The following is a 21,621-nucleotide window of genomic DNA, read 5'->3' as shown; positions in this document are numbered from 1 at the left end:
CTTTGACACTCTGGAGGTCAAATATCTTACTGGGAGTTAGATGCCAGGCTGATATCAGTCTCATCTCTGTGTTTAGTGGCCAGAATGATGCGGAATTACCCAATTTGTGGTCATTGCCCTCTGAACATTACTTCGTAATTTGGTCACATAGTTTTTGCCAGGCAAACTTCAGTGGAAAAGTCAAACTGTTACTTTGTACTTGTTCTCCATCTGTATCAAAGGTATTTTTGTTTAATACTGTGTGGCTGGAATTATAAATGTTTGCCCGGAGCAAAACCTATGTTTAAATCCAATATTTCCACAGGGTATTTCTACACTCTGCTCTTCTTCCATGCCACCTGTGTGTTAATTAGCAGTGGAAATGTTAGATTTTAACACTGGGCAGTGAACTTCGGGCACATTTTGTGTAAATCTGGACAAGTAGTAGACATCTGTGAGAAAAGAAAAAATTTCAATTTCAATTTCAATTTCAATTTCAATTTCAATTTCATTTATATGGCGCCAAATGATAACAGGGGTTATCTCAGGGCACTTTTCATATAGATCAGGTCTAGACCGTACTCTTTATAGTTATATTTACAGAGACCCAACATTCCCCCATGACCAAGCACTTAGTGACGGCGGTAAGTAAAAACTGCCTTTTAACAGTTAGAAACCTTGAACAGAGCCTGGCTCATGGTGGGCTGCTATCTGCCCCGACCGGCTGGGTTGAGAATGAGAGAGAGAGAGAGAGAGGGGAGAGAGAGAGAGGGAGTCGGAGGAAGGAAAGAGAACATAGCACAGTACAGGTACCACATAAAGATGTATAATAATAATGAGAATTATATTAATAGGGTGAATAATAATACTCATAAAACTAAATGTAATGATAATAATGATAATCATACAATTGAAACAGTGGGTGTTGAGCAGGATCATGGGGGCAGTAGGTGGTTTGCAGTCAGAGAGATCTGGACTCTGAAGCACCAGAGGCAGAAATACCAGTAGAAAGTGACAGGAAGAGAGAGGAGAGAGATGAGAAAGCAATGAAAATACTACTCTAGGTAACAGGCAAATAAAGTACATTTTGACTATTCCCCTAAAATTTGCGTAGGGAACACTATTTGACCAAATCACACAGAGTAAAGCAAGGAGCGCTGAGGTCACAAATAGGGCTAGTCCAGGATATGTTAGCTCGTCAGGGGTTGAACTGGAGGTATGCAGAGGTGGTTAGCTTCTGCCAAAGAGAACAAAATGTCTCTGTAACTACGTTGTCTTATTTACATTTTGTATGTTCTTAGCTGGCTTAGTAATGTTAGGTCCTGGTAGCCAGTGAGGTCAGGAATCATCAGAGTGGGAGGGTTTTTGAACCCCGCCACTTCACGGTGACGATAGGAAGAGTGGAGTGCAAGTCCCCTTGGCTAACATTAAGCTACACCTTTTACTGAGCTGCACTGGGTAACAAGTGCATTGAAATTACTTTTGTTGTTCGGTAATTCGTAAAGTAATTTTTTTTTGGGGGGGGTATGGGTAATAAATTAACTAAATATAACTAAATAAATCTCTAAAAATGTAACTTGCTCAACACTGAAAATAAAACACATACATAATGTTAATCTGGTTATTGTGACAGTTACTGTCACGTTTGTTGTTACAGTAACCAGTAAACTACCATCTAAGTCAACTGCACAGGAAATGTATCCCACTGGCCTGAGTCAGCTGTAACATAGTTGTGACACCGCTGCATTTGAAAATTTGTGAAAACTTGTTAGGACACAAGCAGAGAAATTGATACAATAGAAACATCTCACTTCTGCCACCCCAAATGCTAATACTATAAATGCAAACTTACACCTACCGAATTAAGGAGACTGAACCTGAACTTGATCCAGAATTTCTTGAATGAAAAATAACTTGTAACAACATCAACCCTATATAACTGTTAGGATTAGGGTTAAATAACACCAACTTTAAATATCCAGTACAAACAGATGGAAACTAAATCCATTTGATCAAATACAGTATTCAATGTTTGCACGAAATAAAGTACAACCAACAGGATCTGACCATGTGCTGTGCCAAACACAGATTTGAAGCATGAGTTAGTACTTACCGTGCAGGTCTCTGCGGTATGCACACAAACACACACACACAAGTGCACACACACACACACACACACACACACACACACACACACACACACACACACACACACACACACACACACACACACACACACACACACACACACTCAGAGTAGAGTTTGTGTTGAATCAGCAGCAGCCCCAATAGCGTTGTTGATCACTTAAATCAGATTTTTACTGCTTCTGCTCTGATCAAAAGCCAAATCCTGGCAAAGACTGAGAGGTCGTTGAGGTGAAGGACGGACAGGCCACTCTCAGCCTGCATTCAGCACCATCATTATTATTCTTATTACCTCATCGCTTCCTTAAATGGAAAGAAAACAGACAGTCAGCATTTCTGAAGTAGTTAAACTGCACTATTTTGGCTCCCCTGTTACTGAAAGCAAGACTCCTTAATTCTTATGTATTAAATAACAGTCATCTATCTTTATAAACAGAGCACTTGTGGGAAGAAAAGTTAGACATTTGGGAAATATGAGAGTTATATGAGAAGATTGATACCACTCTCATGTATGGTAAATATGAAGCTAGTGGCCAGTTAGCGTAGCTTACGTTTGTTTACATTAGAGTAACCTCCCATAAAACCACGCAGAATTAAAAAAAATTAACTGTAAATTAATGAGCTTTGGAGCTTCTGGTAGGCAGATCTTTTTTTTTTAAACCTCTGGACAGAGCCAGTCTAGCTAATTCTTTACTTTACTTTCAGCAAGAAATCCAGGAAGAATTTCCCAACTATTCCTTTAGAGGCAAACCACCTCGTATAAACGAATAGACTTGTAAGTTATACAGAAGGGGCAAAACAAAAATGAAAGTCACCAAAATATTCAGTAAAAGTTTGCGTATTTAATTTCGGAATTACAGCCAAACACTAGTGTTCTTCACAGCTGAACTCTGGTGCTCTCATTACTTGTTAATGAACTGTGTGTTAGTTTGAAAAACAGTGGCCTAATTGTTAACATATTTTTCCTTTCAGCTGTTTGCTTTCAGTCATTAAAATAAGTGGCTGACTACAGTTTTAGGGCTGATAATAAATCATCAGTGTCCTTTGTGTGGAATCATTAGGCTCACATTGCAGCCCTCTAGAGTTTTTTTGATGCTTTTATGACACGGTGGTTGGGATATTAATGGTGTTCATGTTTCCTGTTTAAAGTGTTTTCATTTTGGATCTGTTTTGCATCATACAACTACACTTATACAGCATGGTTATCTCTAACCATTTTTTATATGATATTTTTGTTCACTACCGCCACGTTTCCCAGTATTTTACTACAGAAATATTTTCACTATTACAAAATTTATCAGGAAAGAAGGCTTAGACCCTGCAGTCATGCTAACATCTCTGTGAGGCTGTACAAAGGCACCACTTTGAGCTAAATGCTAATATCTGCATGCTTACATGCTCTCAATGACAGCACTTGATGCTACGCAGGTATATGTTTACCATGTTCACCATCTTGGTTTACAGTGTTAGCATGCTAACATTTGCTAATTAGCACTAAACACAAAGTACAGCTGAGACTTCTAGCTTTTTGGGGGCCCCTATGCAAATCTTTTTTTGGAGCCTCCCCTCCCTATTTCGAGCACTCGTGAATACACACCAAATCTGCCTCATATTCCAGATACACATAAATGAGACCAGATGCTTTTTTAAAAATAACACAAAATACTTCAGATTATAAGATTTTCTGCCGATAATCTTTTGATAAATTACCTACCTACCTACCTCTGCTGATCAGGGGATCGAAAAAGTGACCACTGCTCCTGATAGCAGAAACATAAAGACAGGCCTCTGCCAGTACAAAGATTAAATTGTGCTACGCATTATTGATCCAAGTAATAAGAAAAAAACAAAGTAACCACCAGTGTTGAGCCTCACTTCACTACACTTGTATCTACTGCTGAGATCTAAAAAATAATTCTTAACCTTGGAGAGAGCAGATGACAATAACAGTCACCATGAAGTCCGCTCAGTAGCTGTTCCCAGAGCTTTCGATCGTATCACAAGATCTTCCTCAGCAGATGGAGTTTGCCCAGTTTTCATAGAAATATAGATGTTAAAATTTTTCTGTACAGACAAGGTTGTCTTGATTTAAAAAAAAAAAAAATTGCATTGTTCATTAAAAAAAAAAATTTAAATGAACTGGGCATATTCATCTGCTGAGGAAGATTATGTGAGATGATCGAAAGCTCCAAAACAATGACCTTGTGGACTTATAATATCTGTGATGCCATAATGCCCTAATAAGTAGAAAATGAGACTAAATAATTACCCGTTCACATGTGGCCCAGGCCTCAGACTGATGGGAGTGTCAGTTGTTTTGAACATCCATACAGCCATGCCTCTCGCATGGTAAAAAAAACATTCAGTATTTAATGTGTACTGACACATTTTGCATATTTCAAATTTGTACATGCCACAAATCCTGGCTTTATAACACTAATCCTTTATTCTTTGATAAATATTTTTTAGAAAAATTATATTTCCTGTCTGAGGTAGAAATGTATTTTGGCTTTTACTGCACAGCCAAAGTCACACTGGGCCATAATGTAGCAGTGAAGTGGCAGCATGGCTTCCCATTGATGTTTTAATGGAGCTGTTTGTTGCAGATTGCAGTGGTTCTAACAGGTCAGCAAGCTTATTTGACCTGTTTTTAATTATGGCACTTATGTCAAAGGCTGGCTGTGAACAGCAGTGAGTTTCCTATTGATCATGTAGCACAATGTCAATTTATGAGTCTGGTGAACAGGAGGTTTAGGTCTGCAGAGATTTAAAAGCAGGAACTAAGAAAAGATACTCAAGTCATAAGCAGGTGTTTATTTATCTGGTCATTTGTTAATTGTTGTTCTAAAATGGCCTAGAACCTGAAAACGAAACCGCAATAGCTCTAATGATGTTTTGTCACCGCACTTAATCTTATATATTTACATTTTTCAAGCTGAAAACATTCAAAAGCTCCTATGATATATTCAGCTGTTTGTCTGCTGAACCCTCAGAGCAAACAGCATGTCCAGACATAAAGCCTTCCCATCGAGTTACTTACACACACCTCGGCAAGCACTGATTTTTAAGTAAGCATTTGTCTAGACATCTAGTTCACATGTAACCATTGTTTCAACAGCTTTAACGCCCTTGTTATTCTTAAAGTTAAACAGCAGAGAAAACCCCCTATTTATTTTCCAGCGGGAAATGCTAAACCAAACATGCTATGAAAAGCTTTTTCATAATTTTACAAAAGCTTAACACCATCAGGGCGAAGATTGTCTTTGGATCTCCTTTGAGCCTGTATTTACAAAATTGTTTACATATGAAATGAATGATTATTTTTCAAAGTGAAGCAGACTGAAATATATGTTTTCTTTTAAAAAATAGATATCTAAAGCACTTTTCATCACTTTTTGAAACACTTCTCAAACAAATTTAGCATGTCTTGACTTGGAAATAATGGAAATTAACTGCCTAGTGGGTGGTAGATGTTTTTTATCGGTAAACAAGTGACTTTGTTCGGCTGTACACACAGCAGTTTTACACAACAGTAAATCACTCTGTCTCACACTGCCGTTTCTTCCTATTTTAATGTATTTCATAGGGAATGTGACCAAAACAAAACATTTTTCACAGCAGAGCAGACAGTCTAAACTCAGTTTATGCTCCATTATGCCACCTTCAATAGATGATGCTGAAACAAATCTCTAAAAATTAGAAGCATTAAATAGCTCTATAATTTTTAATTGCTATCACTAATGTAATGCTTTGTGTCTAGATTTTAAATTGATACTATGTGTCTGTGGTTACAGAACACTGTTAAATGTTTTGAATGGAGCACAGGTCAGCACCTACATGTGAGTTCCTTTGTTGTTGTTATGTGGATTTCCGTAGAGGATGTCATATTGGGAAAGACAGTTTGGTCTACTGAGAACTGTGGTGTAAGTTCGGGTAATAAACACACACATGCACCTTAATGTCGTATATTGCACTCCCTTACGCTTAGTGATGGATTACTATACGTAGCTCATGTCTGTTCCAAGACCTCCTCCTAAAATCTAATAGAAATGGAGATATGAAATGAGATTAACATTCGGCAGGATGGCCAACGGGAAAATGTCTTCAGACTCTGGGACTGTATCTGTCTCTGGAAATACACAGAAGGTAGAGATATGACATTTGACCTATCACCGTCCAGAAAAGAAGAGCATTTGAAGACGATCTAAAATTGTAGCTTTATTTATTTATTTATTTTTTTTTGAGAAAAAAGGGCTTAAGAAAACATTCCTTGCTGAGCTCAAAAAACTTGTTCTCCTTGCTCTCAAGGTTGCAGTTAGTGTGATTAGCAGCATGGCAGAGACGGAAACCAGAGGTAACATTAACAGAAATGTGATCGTGGTCCTGGACTTTATCATGAATCAACACTGAAATGCAACCTCATACTGCCTGTCTGGTTCACTCCAACCTTGTGAAAAACTCAAAGTAAAGCTCATTTAAAGGAATAGTTCAATGTTGGTGATATACACTAAATTACTTTCTTGCTGCGAGTTAGATGACAAGATTGATGTCTCACATCTGTCTGTTAAGTATGAAGCTACTCTTTTGATTCCCCTTCCTGTCTTCTTTGTTCTGTCCATTTCTGCTAATAATATTATAGTATAACCCTCCTGAATGTTTCAATGTACTGTATAATGCTGACTCTTATATTTCAGAGTTAAATTCAGGACAGTTCTAATATGCTTCTATCTCTCCTTCATTCTTTCTTCGTCATTTCCTCTGATCTTCTCTAATCTGCTCATCTCCAGTTATTATACTTATTACAGCTCTCTTTGACTGTTCAGGAATTTTCCATTTGTGCAGAGCGTAACCTCATCATTCGCTCTGCATCAAGGTCTTCAACGGTGCTTTCAACAGTTTTAAAATTTGCCTCAGGAGCTGTTGTTTTGCCACAGGGAAGGAAATTAAATCCAGTCAGAGATTTTACCTCTCATGCCAAGATCTACTGTGTGGCGCCAAATTTCCAGCAAAACGTACCACAATTTTAACTGAAAAATTCCAGTTTCTTTATCATATCTGTCTTCATCTCTCTTTCTCACGCAAAAACATACACTGATATTTATGTCTTCATTAGGAGTTTAAATCAACTGGCCTTGAGTTGAAGTGCACAAAAAAACCCCCAGGAAATGTAATCTTGATTGCCTTACATGAGGTTCCCGTGCAAACCTGCACAGACCTGGAATGTGATCTGCTTGGTATTAACTCTTCTGTCAACATGTCCTGCAGTTTGGACCAATGGGACAGGGAACAAGTAGAAAAGAGAGATGAAAGTAGTGATTCAGATCTCATTTGTCCACTTCTTGTAAAGTTACTGGATGATGATATATAAGTTATAGTTTGGTTCATAAACTCTTGTCAAACCTCTGCAGAGAACTGCTTAGTAGCACAACTTTGTGAGGCATGTGGAGAGTTGTTTACAGTAACTGGGACACAAGAAATTGGGAGACACTTCCTGATGGACCCCTGATACACACAGACAAACACATACACACACACACACAGACACTAAAGATGGAGAAAACGCATCCTGATAGACTCAGACAGCTTCGTATTTCACATTTATTAGATTAGACATCAAGAGAAAGTAATTTCCTGCCAACCGTGGGGGTAAACAACATGTTCACTGCTGCGTGACAACATCTGTCAATACATCTGTCTGTTAGCTAATACAGTTATAAAGTAAAGGACCCAGAGAGGCTTAGCAAATTGTAATTTTTTAAAGGGAATAAATGTGGTAAGTGAATAGGAAACACATGCATCAATAAATAAAGAATTTACTGCTGTTTTAAAGGTCAACTCTATAGTTTATACCCCTACACTTTGGCATTCCATGTCTTTTTATAACATTTCTTAGATAAAGAGCAAAACAGGAGTAACAAAGCAGTATATTGATCAGATCTAATTGAAAATAAAAAGTTTCTAATTATGCAAACAGGGAAAAAATGTATCATCCTACGTGATATTTTGAACATTAAGGCGATGATACATCGTAAAGACCCTACATTCATAGCCTTTCTAGAGCTGTATAAATGTTGTTGAATATGGAAATAACTTGATAAATATTAAATGGTTCAGCCAACTGCACAATCAGCTGTGCAAGTGGAAAACATTACTGAACAGCTCAAGTCAGATTTAATGTAGCAGGTTTGGCACTGAAATTCCCCGTCAAGCCACTTAAAATGAACCAGATTCTTGTATTATGTGTATATGTGGATTATACCTGCAACAACTCCAAAACAAAAGCTGTCAACGGGAGAAAAAGAAAACCTGTTTCTTTCACTGTGTTTCTTTTCTTGGCAAGTGATAGATTCTTTCAAATACACAAATGGTCAGAATCTTTCCAATAAGTCAAGCCATGTTTCTGAAACTTTGGTCCAAACAAAACCATGTTACATCATTTTTCTTCAGGTTAATCAGTTGTGACTCAGAAACATTTGAAACCACATGCTAGGCCAGTGTAATAGAATGTTTACATCCAATGAAAACACACACAAGTTGTTTATTTTTTATTTTTTTTATTATGAAGATTTTTTTCTCCATTTTTACTCAACTGAAAGCAACACTTAACACTACAATGCTGTCCAATTTAACAAAATAACGATTAAAAAAAAGCACAATATCAACACCTTTCTCACACAGTCACATCAGAAACTGATCATTACCCTTTATACCCTTTAGACTCTCCATATCGGCCTCCATCACCAGTCCTGCTGCCAACAAACAAGACTGCATTCACGGAAGAAGAAATGTCATGTAGTGAGACCTGAGACAAAGCCTTACTTCTGCGGGCCATTCAAGGTAATGAGGTTCGTCTAACTGAATTACATGATTAGATTTGAGATCATCCTGAGAGACGGTATACGTAGTCAAACAAAAGTGGTGAGCGAGAGATGACAACTAGGTACCTTAATGCTGGACGACCTCAGCTCGGTCACTCGTACAGTAATTAGAAATCTAGGAAGGGCTGCATGTTGTTGGAGGAATACCATGAAATTCCCTGCATATACAGTGCAGGCATTAAATACTACTCTCAGTGACCTGAGCAGAATATCCCAGATGGGATGAACAAAAGTGAACAAAAAGTCTTCTAATGGATGTTGGAGAGAGACCCTGCAAAGCTCTCATATATAAAAAAATTAAGACACTCCATAAGATTCTAGTTTATGGCAGTGGAGTATGAGGATATTGAAGTAAAGCTCTGAAAACATCTAAAGCCTGCAATAACAGATTTTCAGGCCACTTTAAGGGCAGCAGAAACTAACTGACATGCAATGGCTTTTAGGATTAATTTGCTAATATTGTCAGCAAGTAGTTGCTGATTTATACATCCAGCAACCTTATCATTCATTTGGATTTGTGTTTCTGTCCGCCTGACTAATGTAAATCCAATATCACTGTCTTTTTCCTCTGGCTTTGGTCTCCACTAACCCCCGAGGTAAATATCTCTTTAGTTGCTAAATGCTCCACTATGCTCCCCAGCTAGCTGCTAACTTTGTCATGTCCGCCGTATGGTGACGGACAGGTAGCATACAGTTGGTTTATTGGAGCTTTTTCATTAAAAAACACAGTAAAAAAAAACAGTTAAGTTGCGGGCCAGAAAACCAAAACAATGAGCTAAATGATGCTAAAAAGCTTAATGGAGCTGAGAGGAACTGCAGAGTGGGTGATAATTCGTCACTTTTACTTTATGAGCCCTAGCTGAAAACTGTTGTCTGACACTTGAGGAATGTAGAGGCTTTTCACCTTTTGCTTTTCACCTGAGGTCATTTGGTTTCCATGATACTGTCAGCATCACTTGATACTGTTTGCTCCTGCACGTTCATCTGATTGAGGTAAAGTACAACTGAAGAGAGAGCAATGCAGCAGATTATTCAAATTACATGTGTGTGTTTTTCACACCTTACCAGACATACAAAGATAGTTGCAGCAGTTGTACTGTACCTGCATTGCATTTTGTACTGCAGGGCTTGGAGAAAAATGTTCAGTGGTGACTGTGGAAAGAAGCTCCCTTGTTTTTCGTTTTGTGGTGCTGAACCTTTTAACCTCAGACTCAGGATACAGCTGATGTTTTGTCTTGTGAAGGAATTCTGCTATCATATGTCACTGAAGCCACGCTCGAAGTACGGTGATCTGTTTTCCTGCTTCCCAGGTTACAGCAGAAAGAAGATAAATCTTAACCCTATCAACAAGGTGGGTTTTTAACAGTGTCAATGTGTGATTACGTTTTGGTGGTCAAAGATCACTGTGACCTCACAAAACCCATTTTTTGGCCTTAACTCAAGAACTCATACGCTAATAATGGTAAAATACACATAGTACCTTTAATTAAGTTCCTTCAAAGTCTTCACTACATATATTGTATGAGTCTGAACAGAAATGGATGTAAACTGCAACTTGACTGGTTGGCAGAGGCATACAACCTTGAGGCGGTAATTCTAGTTCTACTATGAGCTTTTAACTTATACAATGTTTTCGTATGGGTTTCATATTATTACTACATATTATATTCCTGTTTGTTCAACTATTTTGTGGTATGTATTGGTGTTTTCTTTCCAGCATGGGGGCATTCGATATGTCTGATACATTTGAGGCTGAGTGCTTCAGATGCTGGCTATAATTCTGTTAGGGGTCACTATCAGCTAAACTGATAAGACAGTGGTTTATTTGTTTTCTTGAATGGTATGAAAAGGGATTTTTCACTGTTGTTTTGGGGAATCTTCACTGACACTCTTCTTGTGTCAGTAAACACTCCACTATATTGTACAATATATATATATATATATATATATATATATATATATATGTATACTCATGTACTACAGTGTTATCTGTGTTTATTATTGATGATATTCATGCATTTTCCACAATACCAGGAAATAGAGTCACCTACGACTGTGCCCTCTTTGGGGTTGATATGGCACAAATTACATTATTTCTCATTATTTCTATTATTAATTACTCTCTTTTACTGGGATTGTGCTTTCTTCTGAGCCTGTGCTCATATTTTTTGATCCTGCTGGTTTGTTGGTTTTTCTTTGCTTCCTGTGTGATTTTCCTACACAGGCATCTGTATTCAGTGCATCATTGTACATGTAATTTTTGTTATTTTAAACTTAATATAAAACATCATGAAAGTACTATGGATAGATTTGTCCTTTAATGATTATGGACTAATATAACAAACACAGTATGCTGCTATAATACTGAAAGCTATTTTTTGATACTCATGTTGTATTTACTTAAGATAAATGTATTTAATGCAAAAAAATGTTACAACATGAAGTTTATCAGAATGGACGACACAATGTCAGATTATCTAAACATTATATTTTTCATATTGCACAACTCGTGCATTTTATTTGCTGATTTTAATTGGTGTTAGCATAGTATGCTAATTAGACATCCCAATAATGTAGAAGTGCAACATTAGTTAATTAATGGATTAGTCATCTAAAAAAAAAACCTTGCAACTTTATATTTCAATATTTTTTACACAAAAGTGGCAAAGATTTGCTGATTCCAAATTCTCAAACGTAAAGATTTGCTGCTTTTCTTTGTCTTATATGATAGTAAACTGAATATCTTCAGGGATTTGTAATGTTGGGCGGTCAAAACAAGCAACAGCCGAAAATCTACTCTCTGATTTCAGCCACTTGACTTCTGAAAGCTAATGATCTTTCAGAAATCCCAATCCTATTTCTGTAGATTATGAATTTTTGTATTTGTAGCTTCCCTTTCCACACGTCAGCATCTTATAAATATTAATGACATTTCTTTCTATAAATTCGCACTTGCAGTAAAACACACAGAAATAATGTTGCCAGTTGAAATTGTCTGGTTTTTGGTTGATAAAGCCAAATAAGACCATGTTGTGATTTAGATAAATTTTAAATACTTAATATACACAAGGAATGAAATGATCCACCAACTCATGTATGCCATCATGTCTAATTTCCTTCATCTTCCTATCATTTATTTACACTTTTGAGTCATGTCCTACCTAAATATTCTGATGGACATTCATCAAATTAAGGAAAACCTTTCTCTATTGTAAATAAAGCCACTGCTGTAGTACTCTTTTAAAACAGTTAAAAAGACAGCATAACATCTAAATCTATTCTGGCTTTTCTTTTTCTCTGCCAGAAAATGTTGATAGTGATAGTTGATAGTGTTTTTACAACATTTCACTGACGGCGGTATGCCATTCCCCTTACCAAGAATAACTGAAAAATTATTATTTTTTGACAGCCATGTAGAAATGTAAACCCAGGTTCAAACATCATTTTGATCTCAACTGATCTGCCTCATGGGTTTTACTCTGTAGTGTCTTTTTTGGTATGCAGCTGGCTTATGTTATTCTTCCTGTACTGCTGCAGAAACGATCTTATGGACAAAATCCGACCCCAATGTCTTATATTTTAACTTCGAGTTCATATGTGATTCTGCAGATGTGAGGACAATAGCACACTGATGGGCAGAGATGGGAGCTTGTCTATTAGCTTTGGCCACTTTTTACAGCCTTGTTAGAATACCATACAGTGTAGCTGTAGAAGCATGAGAGCGTTTCCAGTGGTATTTATGTTGGATGTGGATTCAAAGGTAAAAAAAATATGGAGACACTGGATGCTGGAAAGCAATCAAGGCTGTCTTATAATTTAAACATGGGGAATTCTCCTTTACAACAGCAGACGTTTGAGAATGGAAGCTTGAGATGATTCCTTTACTCAGATTTGCCTGAAGCTTTGATTGTCGGTTTGGTAGAGACCTCTCTGGAGAACAGGAACCAGGAAATCATCACAGTCGGTGGTTTGGACTGATTGAGCTCTTTAGAAACCACCGTGGTCAAATCACACTGTGGAAACAATTTTTACCCTCTGCCTTTAAAAAAAAAAAAAAAAAAAAATTTTATGTTAGAGTGATGATAGCAGAGGGATCCCACGGAGTAAATGGGACATTTTGCATTTATGGCACTTTTGAGACTGTGCTAACTGAAAACTCAAAAGGTCAGCACTCCTGCTTTAGAAATGGCTGACCCTCTTTTACCTGCAAATTTGTACTAAAAAAAAAAAAATGGCCATAAGTTGAGCTGAGTGCCTGCAAACACTTCCTGTATTGTCTTGGCAGGACATTCTACCACCGCACCGCCCCCTTGACAGTGACCAGGAATTCTAAAGTATGTTGTCTATGCACTGTTTGGTGTATGGACATTGGATGGCGAAGATTTTCTTGTTCTCAGCCATGAATTGAACGAAGAAAAGATAAGGAATACTGTATCTTGGTAAAAAAGAAAGTATAGTGTAGTTTTGGTTTTGTTAATTCAGGGGAAAACACACACTTGTGGACTTCACTGGTAAATACACATATATCGTGGTAGAGGAAGGCCAAGAAATGTTTTCTCAGATACATTTTCCAACCAGTCCTTCAAATTAAGTGACAAAATTTTCATGCACTCTGGAACATCACGCAGAGTTTTTTTCTGAACTGCTGCCCCTATCAGCAGGACAACATCGTTTGTATGTTCCCTCCAACACTGTTACAAATCACTGTTTACACATAAACCTGTTTTATGACGTGATAAAACCATAGTTAAGGTTTGGTTAGGTTTAGGCGTAAAAGACAGCTTGGTTAGGTTTAGGGAAATATCATGGTTTAGGTTCAAATAAATATTTGGTTAAGGTTAGTGAAACATCATTTGACATTTTTCTCACATTTTTTACGTTTTTACCTTCAGCCTCACATGTTCATATCTTTTAAAATTCAATTGACTTTGATTCACTCTCTATAAGGGTCAACAACGTGGACATAGGAAGTGACTGACTTTTCTCTTTCAAGGGCCAATGAGATGAAACATCCTTGGATGCTGTTGAATTCCCCATCTACCCTGGTACCCCTGACTCTAAGGAAAATACTGAATTATTAAAAGATCATTTCAGACATTGTTTGCTGCACTGGACAGCATACAAAGAAGAAAAACCGGCAAGGTGGGAGTGTGAAAACAAATGGCAAAGATCTCCCAGTTTGGAAGACAGGATGTGTGTGCTTCCTGATATTAACATTAGTTGACCAGGTCAGAGTCACCATTGTATAAGTCAGCCATCTGACTCCAGGCGATTTATTTTACGTTAACATTAAATGTCTTAAATATTCTTATTAGTAGTTCAGCAGCACATTTCTGTAGTAGGTGATAAAAGCAGCAATTTGAATGAGCTATCAGTTACAACGATGGTTCAAGAAACATCAGATCTCCAATGCTCCAAGATTGGCTGTTGGGGTCACTGAGAGGATGACCCTTTAAAATCAGGAATATCCTTTGGTGCTTCTACAACTGCAGTGACAACAGCGACAACCAGGAAAGAAGAAGTTATTATACTCCTCTGGTCTCTCCATGTTCCTCTTTCCTATGGCTATTTTCCTCCCACCCCACAGCCACCCTCACTTTTGCTGTCGCTCTTTAAATCTGCAGTGTCAAGTGCTCTGAAGGGTGAAAAACATTTACTTCAAACTGCCATTGACTGACAGGTCCACAGAGGAATATAAAGGTAATCTTTGTAGGGCTGGTAAAGGAAGCCTTGTGTGAATGAAGCACCAGTGTCTGTCCATATAACAAAGTCCTTTTATTAAGGGAAAAGTACTCAACAAAAACACTTGGGAAAGATAGATTGGCACTAACTGTGATTAAGAAAGGAAGAGAAAGAGAAAGTGTTCAAATATAATCTTATAGAAAGCTGTGGAACAGTTATCATTTGACTTTTGCAAACTTCTCAGTGTGTTTTCTTCCCAAGGCAACCGTGGAGACGGGCTAGAAACTGTTCTCTTAATAGCTTAAAGAAAAAGGAAACACAAAAACACATCCGACAATTTGGCGTTTGGGAGCCTTTTGTCATTCCATCTTTATACTTTAACACAGTAAGACACAAGTAATTAGACACCTTTGGCTGTGAATTTCACTTTTTTCAGTAAGTACATCACATCAAGCGTCATTGCTGAATATATTATTTACGCTCAGAAAAACAAAATAAAAAAGGCAATGTGGCAGCATCTGAAATTCTACTTGATGTAGATTCATACATTTACTTATTCAATCAATAAGAAAACGTCTCCATACCAACACTGACTTCAAAAATTATTAAATCGTTAAAAATAATAAAGATGGCATGGTATAGTTCAGCAAAAGTACAAAGTGTAAGTTTTTATTATATAATAGACTCTAACAGACTCTAATAATACACCTTAAAATCACCAGTGAGTCATACACATTATATCAGTGCAACATCTTTACTTCTGCATTCAGTTAAACCACAGTTATCAGGAGTGCTGGGATGCAACGGCCCACTTTGATCTTTGCTCATCAAAGGTGGAAAACCAGAGATGATGGTTGTTTGAGTGTGTCTAAGCCATTAATTAGAAATACATGGCAGTACATACAGTTCTGTAAATAGAAAAAACATGGATGAGATGCAGAACAGCAGCAATTCAACCTTGAATGTGTGTTTTAAAAAAAAGCATAGTTTTAGCAGTTTTGCTTAGGTGATTACTATATGTGGACATTTTCTGGTCCTACAGTCATACATTTTATGACACGGCAGTGGTAGAAAGTAACTCGTACTTTGAGGTATTTACACTTCTACCCCACTTAATTTTAGAGGGGAATACTGCACTTTTTACTTCATTCATTTGACACTTATAATTACTGTGTAGAATCCGAACACATATAATAACTCCAGGATATAATAGACTCTAAACTAATGCAGTCCAAAGCAACAGTCCCGCAATCTGTTATTTAGCGCACCCTCACTGATATAAATGGACAGGAAAAAAATAACACAAACACCTGTCAGTATAATGCAATACAATTCAGCATTACCCCAAACTACATCTTCTAAAACAGTTAAAAAAAACTGAAACATGATAATGTATGAGACTGCATTAATTTTAGCTAGGTGTACCCAATAAACTGGTGACTGATTGTATATTAATGATAATAATACTCTAAAAAGGGCCCCTCTTAACTAATGAGTTCTTTTATTTCTGATACACGAGTACAATTTACTGAAAAGTCCATGACTGACTGACTGAGTGATAAAGTTACACCATTTGTCGGCCGAATGCCACCTGACTGAGTGACGAAGATACACCATTGGTCGGCAGTTGCAGGCAGTGTTGCCTATTTTGCGATTTTTTGTCACTAGATTTACTGAATTTTCGCCTCTCTTTGGGGACTTTTCTCCCCAAAAGCACCTAGCAACAAATCTAGTGTCTTTCCATAGAAGAGAGTCACCAGTATTGCCCCGTGAGTGCGAGGCCAGGCTTTCCCTACCGACATGAATGAGATTCTGACTTTCTCTCCGAGTGAAGATTTTACAAGTAAATTTAGCCAAAATCACAGCACATCCGTTGTCTTTAAACCTACTTGTACGGTGATTTTGTCAGTCGATGTCGCCGTTATAAAATCGGGATCCAGCAGTGCAGAGGAGCAGCTTGGAAATGGCTTGGAAGTGACTGCTGGTTAACATGTAGTCATAATGGGCCACGTCTCAGTCTCTATTTCATACTTGTTCATTATGTGACAACAGAAACAGAAAAAAAACATGTAAACGAGAACAGCTTTATTGGGAATTTGGCTGCATTCAATATCTGCTTATGTGAGCACAGAGAATGGGAGAGAAGCAAACAGATAAAGGGCGATCCATCCATATGCTAGGTTTTGACCCAGTCTTGTTTATTTGACAGGGATAGTGCTCCTCGATCAGAGACAAATTTGCATCTGTTGTCCCTGGCAACATGTTAAAAGGGCATCCTTAGAAAAAACATAATATAGCGACATATTTCACAACATTGCATGATTATTGCTACTTTTACTCGAGAAAAAAAAGATTTTCAGTCACTGTGGAGCAATCTGCTCCTGGCTCTCGTTGGCTCTGAACGCGAACCTCATTTTGTAGAGACAAAGTGCTTTCAGCGGCAGCCGCTTGGGCACAGAGGTGGACTGGCGATGAAAACAGACGGCAGTCCGAGGGAAACCTGGAAAAATGAACGTCTCTAGGACCACGAGCCCTCTGGCGTGGTGACCACCCCACAGCGAGGGAGCGGTGAGAGAGAGAGAGAGAGAGAGAGAGAGAGGGGAGAGGAGGGAGACCTGAGGGGTGTGTGTGTGTGTGTGTGTGTGTGGTGTGTGGGGGGGGTTGTCGTCACTGGGAGCTGCAGCAGCATCAGCATCACCGGAATGAGTAACAGTGCGCAACTTGGAGAAACAACTACACTCCCCAGAGGAGCGCGCGTGTATGTGTGTGTCCGTTAACCGTGTGCTTCGCGAGCCTGCCTGTGACAGCCTCCTCACCGTGTTCACGAGGACCTAAAGGTACCAGTAAGAAAACGAGAAGAAGAAGAAGAGAAAGAAAAAACAACAACAACAACAAACAAACAAAACAAAAAAAACACGGACTCTCTGTGGAGCTGCAGGAAAAACGGGAGCCATGGATTATATAAGAAACCAACATACTTATCTCTCCATCGTCCTTTTGATAAGTAAGTAGAATAATTCACTTTTACCTCAGTTAGCCTTTTCTAAAGCAGGACGAAACGTTTAGCCACACTAAAACCATTTCCCTCCTCAGCCGTGTGTCACTTTATTTCTTCCCTAAATGCTTGAATGAACCCGTTTGCCAACAACGTGTGAGATGAATGAGCTGCTGCCGTGCTGCGGCGCACACCGAGGCACTGACGAGGGATCACAGGTTGAGTCCAGTATTTAGACAGAGCCTGTTGCGGTTTGATTTCACCTCCCTGGGAGCCACCTTTGATGAACTAACTCTCGGTGTCTCTCTCTCTCTCTCTCTCTCTCTCTCTCTCTCTCGTCGCCACGCACACGTCCAAAGGTGTTTTCGCATCCACTCTGAAAAACGGCATCAGTCGAGTTGTCATATTCTCTTGAGGCGCACTTGAGACAATTTGATTTACCTTCATTGACACCGCAGCACGACAACAAGACTTGGCAGGAAATGGGCTCTGCAACTGGTCTCATAACACTTAGTGGGTTTGCAGGTACAGGAAATTGCCTTTTATTAGTTACAGTGTGTATATGAACTAAATGACAGAGGAAATTCCTTTTCAAAAATGAAGGTATCAGTGAAACAAGTTCATCCAGGTGTAATTTCGTTAACTTCTTCATGTTTTTGCCAGTAGCCTAACTGAAAAGGGCAAAAAACAATTGTGAGGATGGCAATAAGCACATTAAAAAGGTTGAATGATTCACAAGATCTGATCAGGCTTACTGTCATATGAATGGAGTGAGTGTTTAGGACCAGCAGAGGCATGTCATGCGGGGGTAGAAATTATGATGAGCTCATTTGGATCCACCAGAGCTGGTTTACTATCCTCACGGTGTCTCAGCCTGGCTTTGAATGCTCCCATGGAGCACATTATTTCCCCAGGTTTGGTTCACCTGCTCATCCTGATCGCTAACCACGTTTTCAGTTGCCTGTGCTCATCCGGAAATTGATTCCCCCATAGTTTGTGCTGTTTCACACAGGGGTCTCCCGTCTAATGTAACACCGCATGCTTTGCACTCAAGGTCTTGTTTCTGCTGGACTTTTGCGTGTGCTGTATCTGTTGAGCCAGCCATGCTGAGCCTATAAGAAGGCAGTGGATAGCTCACTCCACTTTTATTTCCTTTTATAAAACTCAGACACAGGAGGAGTGATTCTCTTAGCCCATCCCCTCTTTGGCTTTTGGAGCCACAGTGGCTGGACCAGTGTAAATGGAGTCAGTCCCAGTGACAGGAGAAAGCCCAGGGTGAGCTTTGCCAACCCCCCCGCCCGCCCGCCCGCCCGCCTTCAGTTAGTGAGTCATATCCAGCAAGCAGCAGTTTTTGTCGAGAAGCTAGTGAGGTGGTAGCAGTTTGATTCAACTCTTTTAGTGTTATATTTAGGTTTTCAAAGAAGTTGGTTAAGGTTAAAAAAGGTAAAAAGGAAAGACTGTGGTCAAGGGTAAATGAATTGTTTACTTCAGTAACATTTATCTAAACCCACACTCTTCTCCTAAGCTTCTCTTAATTGATTCTCCTAATCAAAGTGCTTTAGATGCCTAACCTTTTGCGAGCCGACCGTCCACCTGACCACCGACAAGAACATAGCACGTCCTTCTGCAGGATTATAAAGTACGTTGCCAATAAACATCATCCAGGCAGTAATTACATTTCCCGCTGCACATATTTGGCAAAACAAATTAGTATAAACATAATATCTACAAGACGGAGTGGGTTCATAGAAAGTAGGGATGGGACTGGTAGGAGATGGAGACCTTTTTTGATTTGGCCCCTCGTGGACATTGGGCTGGATGCCAATTAGAGCTGAAACAATGTATGAAAGGTCAGTTTTGTGACCACAGAAAGTTGCGGCATTGTGTCGCTGCTCTTGTCATCATGTGACCTTTGTCCTTATTGTGCTGCTCACTCAGTGCAATAGACAGTGGAGGTGTCTGCCATCAGACTGACAAATCCAAATACTTTAAATTATACCTTAAGGTTGATATGTTTGGAGAGGAAACTACCTCGGCATTGCGTCTATCTATATCTTGTGAAAGATGTTATACCATACTTACTTCATAGGTTGTGCAGAATATCAGTGTTTACAACGTTTTTCGCCTACTTAAGTTTTGATTCCCAGTACTGTACCCCGTAGGTGCCCGGTATCTACAAAAATACTTACAGTATACTTTATTTCTTTATTTCTTTCCTGTGAAATGCGAAATTGTTATTCCAGTGTTCCCCATAGTCCGGTTTTCCTTGCACTGCACCTACATTTACAAGTACCAGTAAGAACCAGTATTTTTAAACAGTATTTTATTGGTACCTGATTCATACAACAAAATACCACAGCAAACCATGGGCTGTGTTACAAAGCAATGGCTTACGTTTGATCTTGACATCGGTGGGGACATAAAAGCGGTCGGCAGGGGGCCCCCCTGGAAGCTGAGACTTTTTGCATTTATGATAGACTCTGACCGCAATTTCATTTCATCTAGAACCTTTATTTACACATATGGTAGCCAACATACTCATAAAGGGAGTTTTTTTTTTTAATGTCAATATATTCCTGAGACAGTAATGACACTGACATTTTGATTATGTAAACCAACAGCATTACAGTTTAGCTTCCTATACTTCATGATAGAAGATCTAGACACAGATGTTCATAATTGAGAAAACAAGCCTATTCAGGGATTGACATTAAGGGTTTTAGTCTATACTAAATAGAACAATATGTTCATTCACGCAGGGCACTCGTACGCTGTACGTAGGTCACCAAGTGCTCCATCGGGCACCAAAAAAATAAATACAAAAAATATATTCAATCAGATAATAATAAACTACTATCAACCTTTCAGACTACTACAACATTAAACCAATTTAGGCTACACTCTATATATTTTACCAAGATAATAATATAAAGGATTAAGGTGCCCCCTGCACTTTCCTAGTGGTTTGTTGACTACGCTGACAACCCACATGGTGACGATATGGAAAAAGGGTAATGGCTACAGTTTATTAAAGACATGGTGGAAAGGCAACCAGAGTCGGGAGCAGAGAAGAGGAAAAAAGGGTGAAAACTGCAGCGGGGTGATGCTCTTGCATTGTTCTCTTGAACGTATGTTTGACCGTGTTAATTCTTTAAAATACTTGTACATTAGCCTAAACAATGCATGCATACCAGGTAGAAAGTCTGAGTTTCATATCACGTTCCTCTCCGCCTCTGTCTGAGCCACCACACATTCAGGTTGCTTCTGTAAACTGACACAGTAACACATTGATGAATGCCATAGGAACGGTGAGGAAAAACATTTATGGCTTAGTTGAGTATTATTATTACCATTATAGATGAGTCTACACATTAGCAATTGAGAAAATATTTTCTTTAAGTGAATTACACTTTGACTTTTCGTAAAGTAGCTCCTAATGTCCACTTTTCTGTTTTTTGGCTGCCATCCTGACTGAGCATATCACCAAATTAACCTAATTGCTAAATGCACACACACACAAACACACACACACACACACACACACACACACACACACACACACACACACACACACACACACACACACACACATACATACACATGCTCGCACACAGTGCCCAAGGGCTTGGCTGGGTCATTGCCTGGGTGGACGAAATCCTTGTTTTACTATATTTGCGGGTGCCTGTCATTAAAATAAGGCATTCTCCAGCCCCTTAGCCTAACCTTAACCACAATGATAAATCTCTTAACCATTTGTGTACTAATTACATTGACTAGACACTGATGGACAACAGTGGTTATATTTTGATTTTTTCAATCAAAATAACTGTTAGGGACAATTCGGTAGTCGCTGGATATCGGTAGGCACATGTCCCTACTGTCCCTACTGAATTCTACATCCTTGTTACAGTGTTACTAAGAAAGAAAGGAATAATTTTGTAC

At 38.7% G+C, this 21,621-nt stretch overlaps 1 protein-coding gene across 1 annotated transcript in view; it reads left to right on the top strand.

Annotated features, from left to right (window-relative positions):
* Positions 1–17,629: 17,629 nt before the first annotated feature.
* Positions 17,630–21,621, top strand: part of ltk (leukocyte receptor tyrosine kinase) — a 57,621-nt gene continuing 53,629 nt past the window's right edge. The window contains exon 1 of the mRNA XM_040137336.1: positions 17,630–17,688. Within this exon, the coding sequence (XP_039993270.1) occupies positions 17,637–17,688 (52 nt within the window). The 5' untranslated portion in view covers positions 17,630–17,636. The remainder of the gene's footprint in view (positions 17,689–21,621) is intronic.

This window comes from Xiphias gladius, chromosome 10, assembly GCF_016859285.1.
Source record: "Xiphias gladius isolate SHS-SW01 ecotype Sanya breed wild chromosome 10, ASM1685928v1, whole genome shotgun sequence".
NCBI lineage: Eukaryota > Metazoa > Chordata > Actinopteri > Istiophoriformes > Xiphiidae > Xiphias > Xiphias gladius.
The sequence above is the reverse complement of the archived record's forward strand: the minus strand, read 5'-3'. Positions and strand labels throughout refer to the sequence as shown.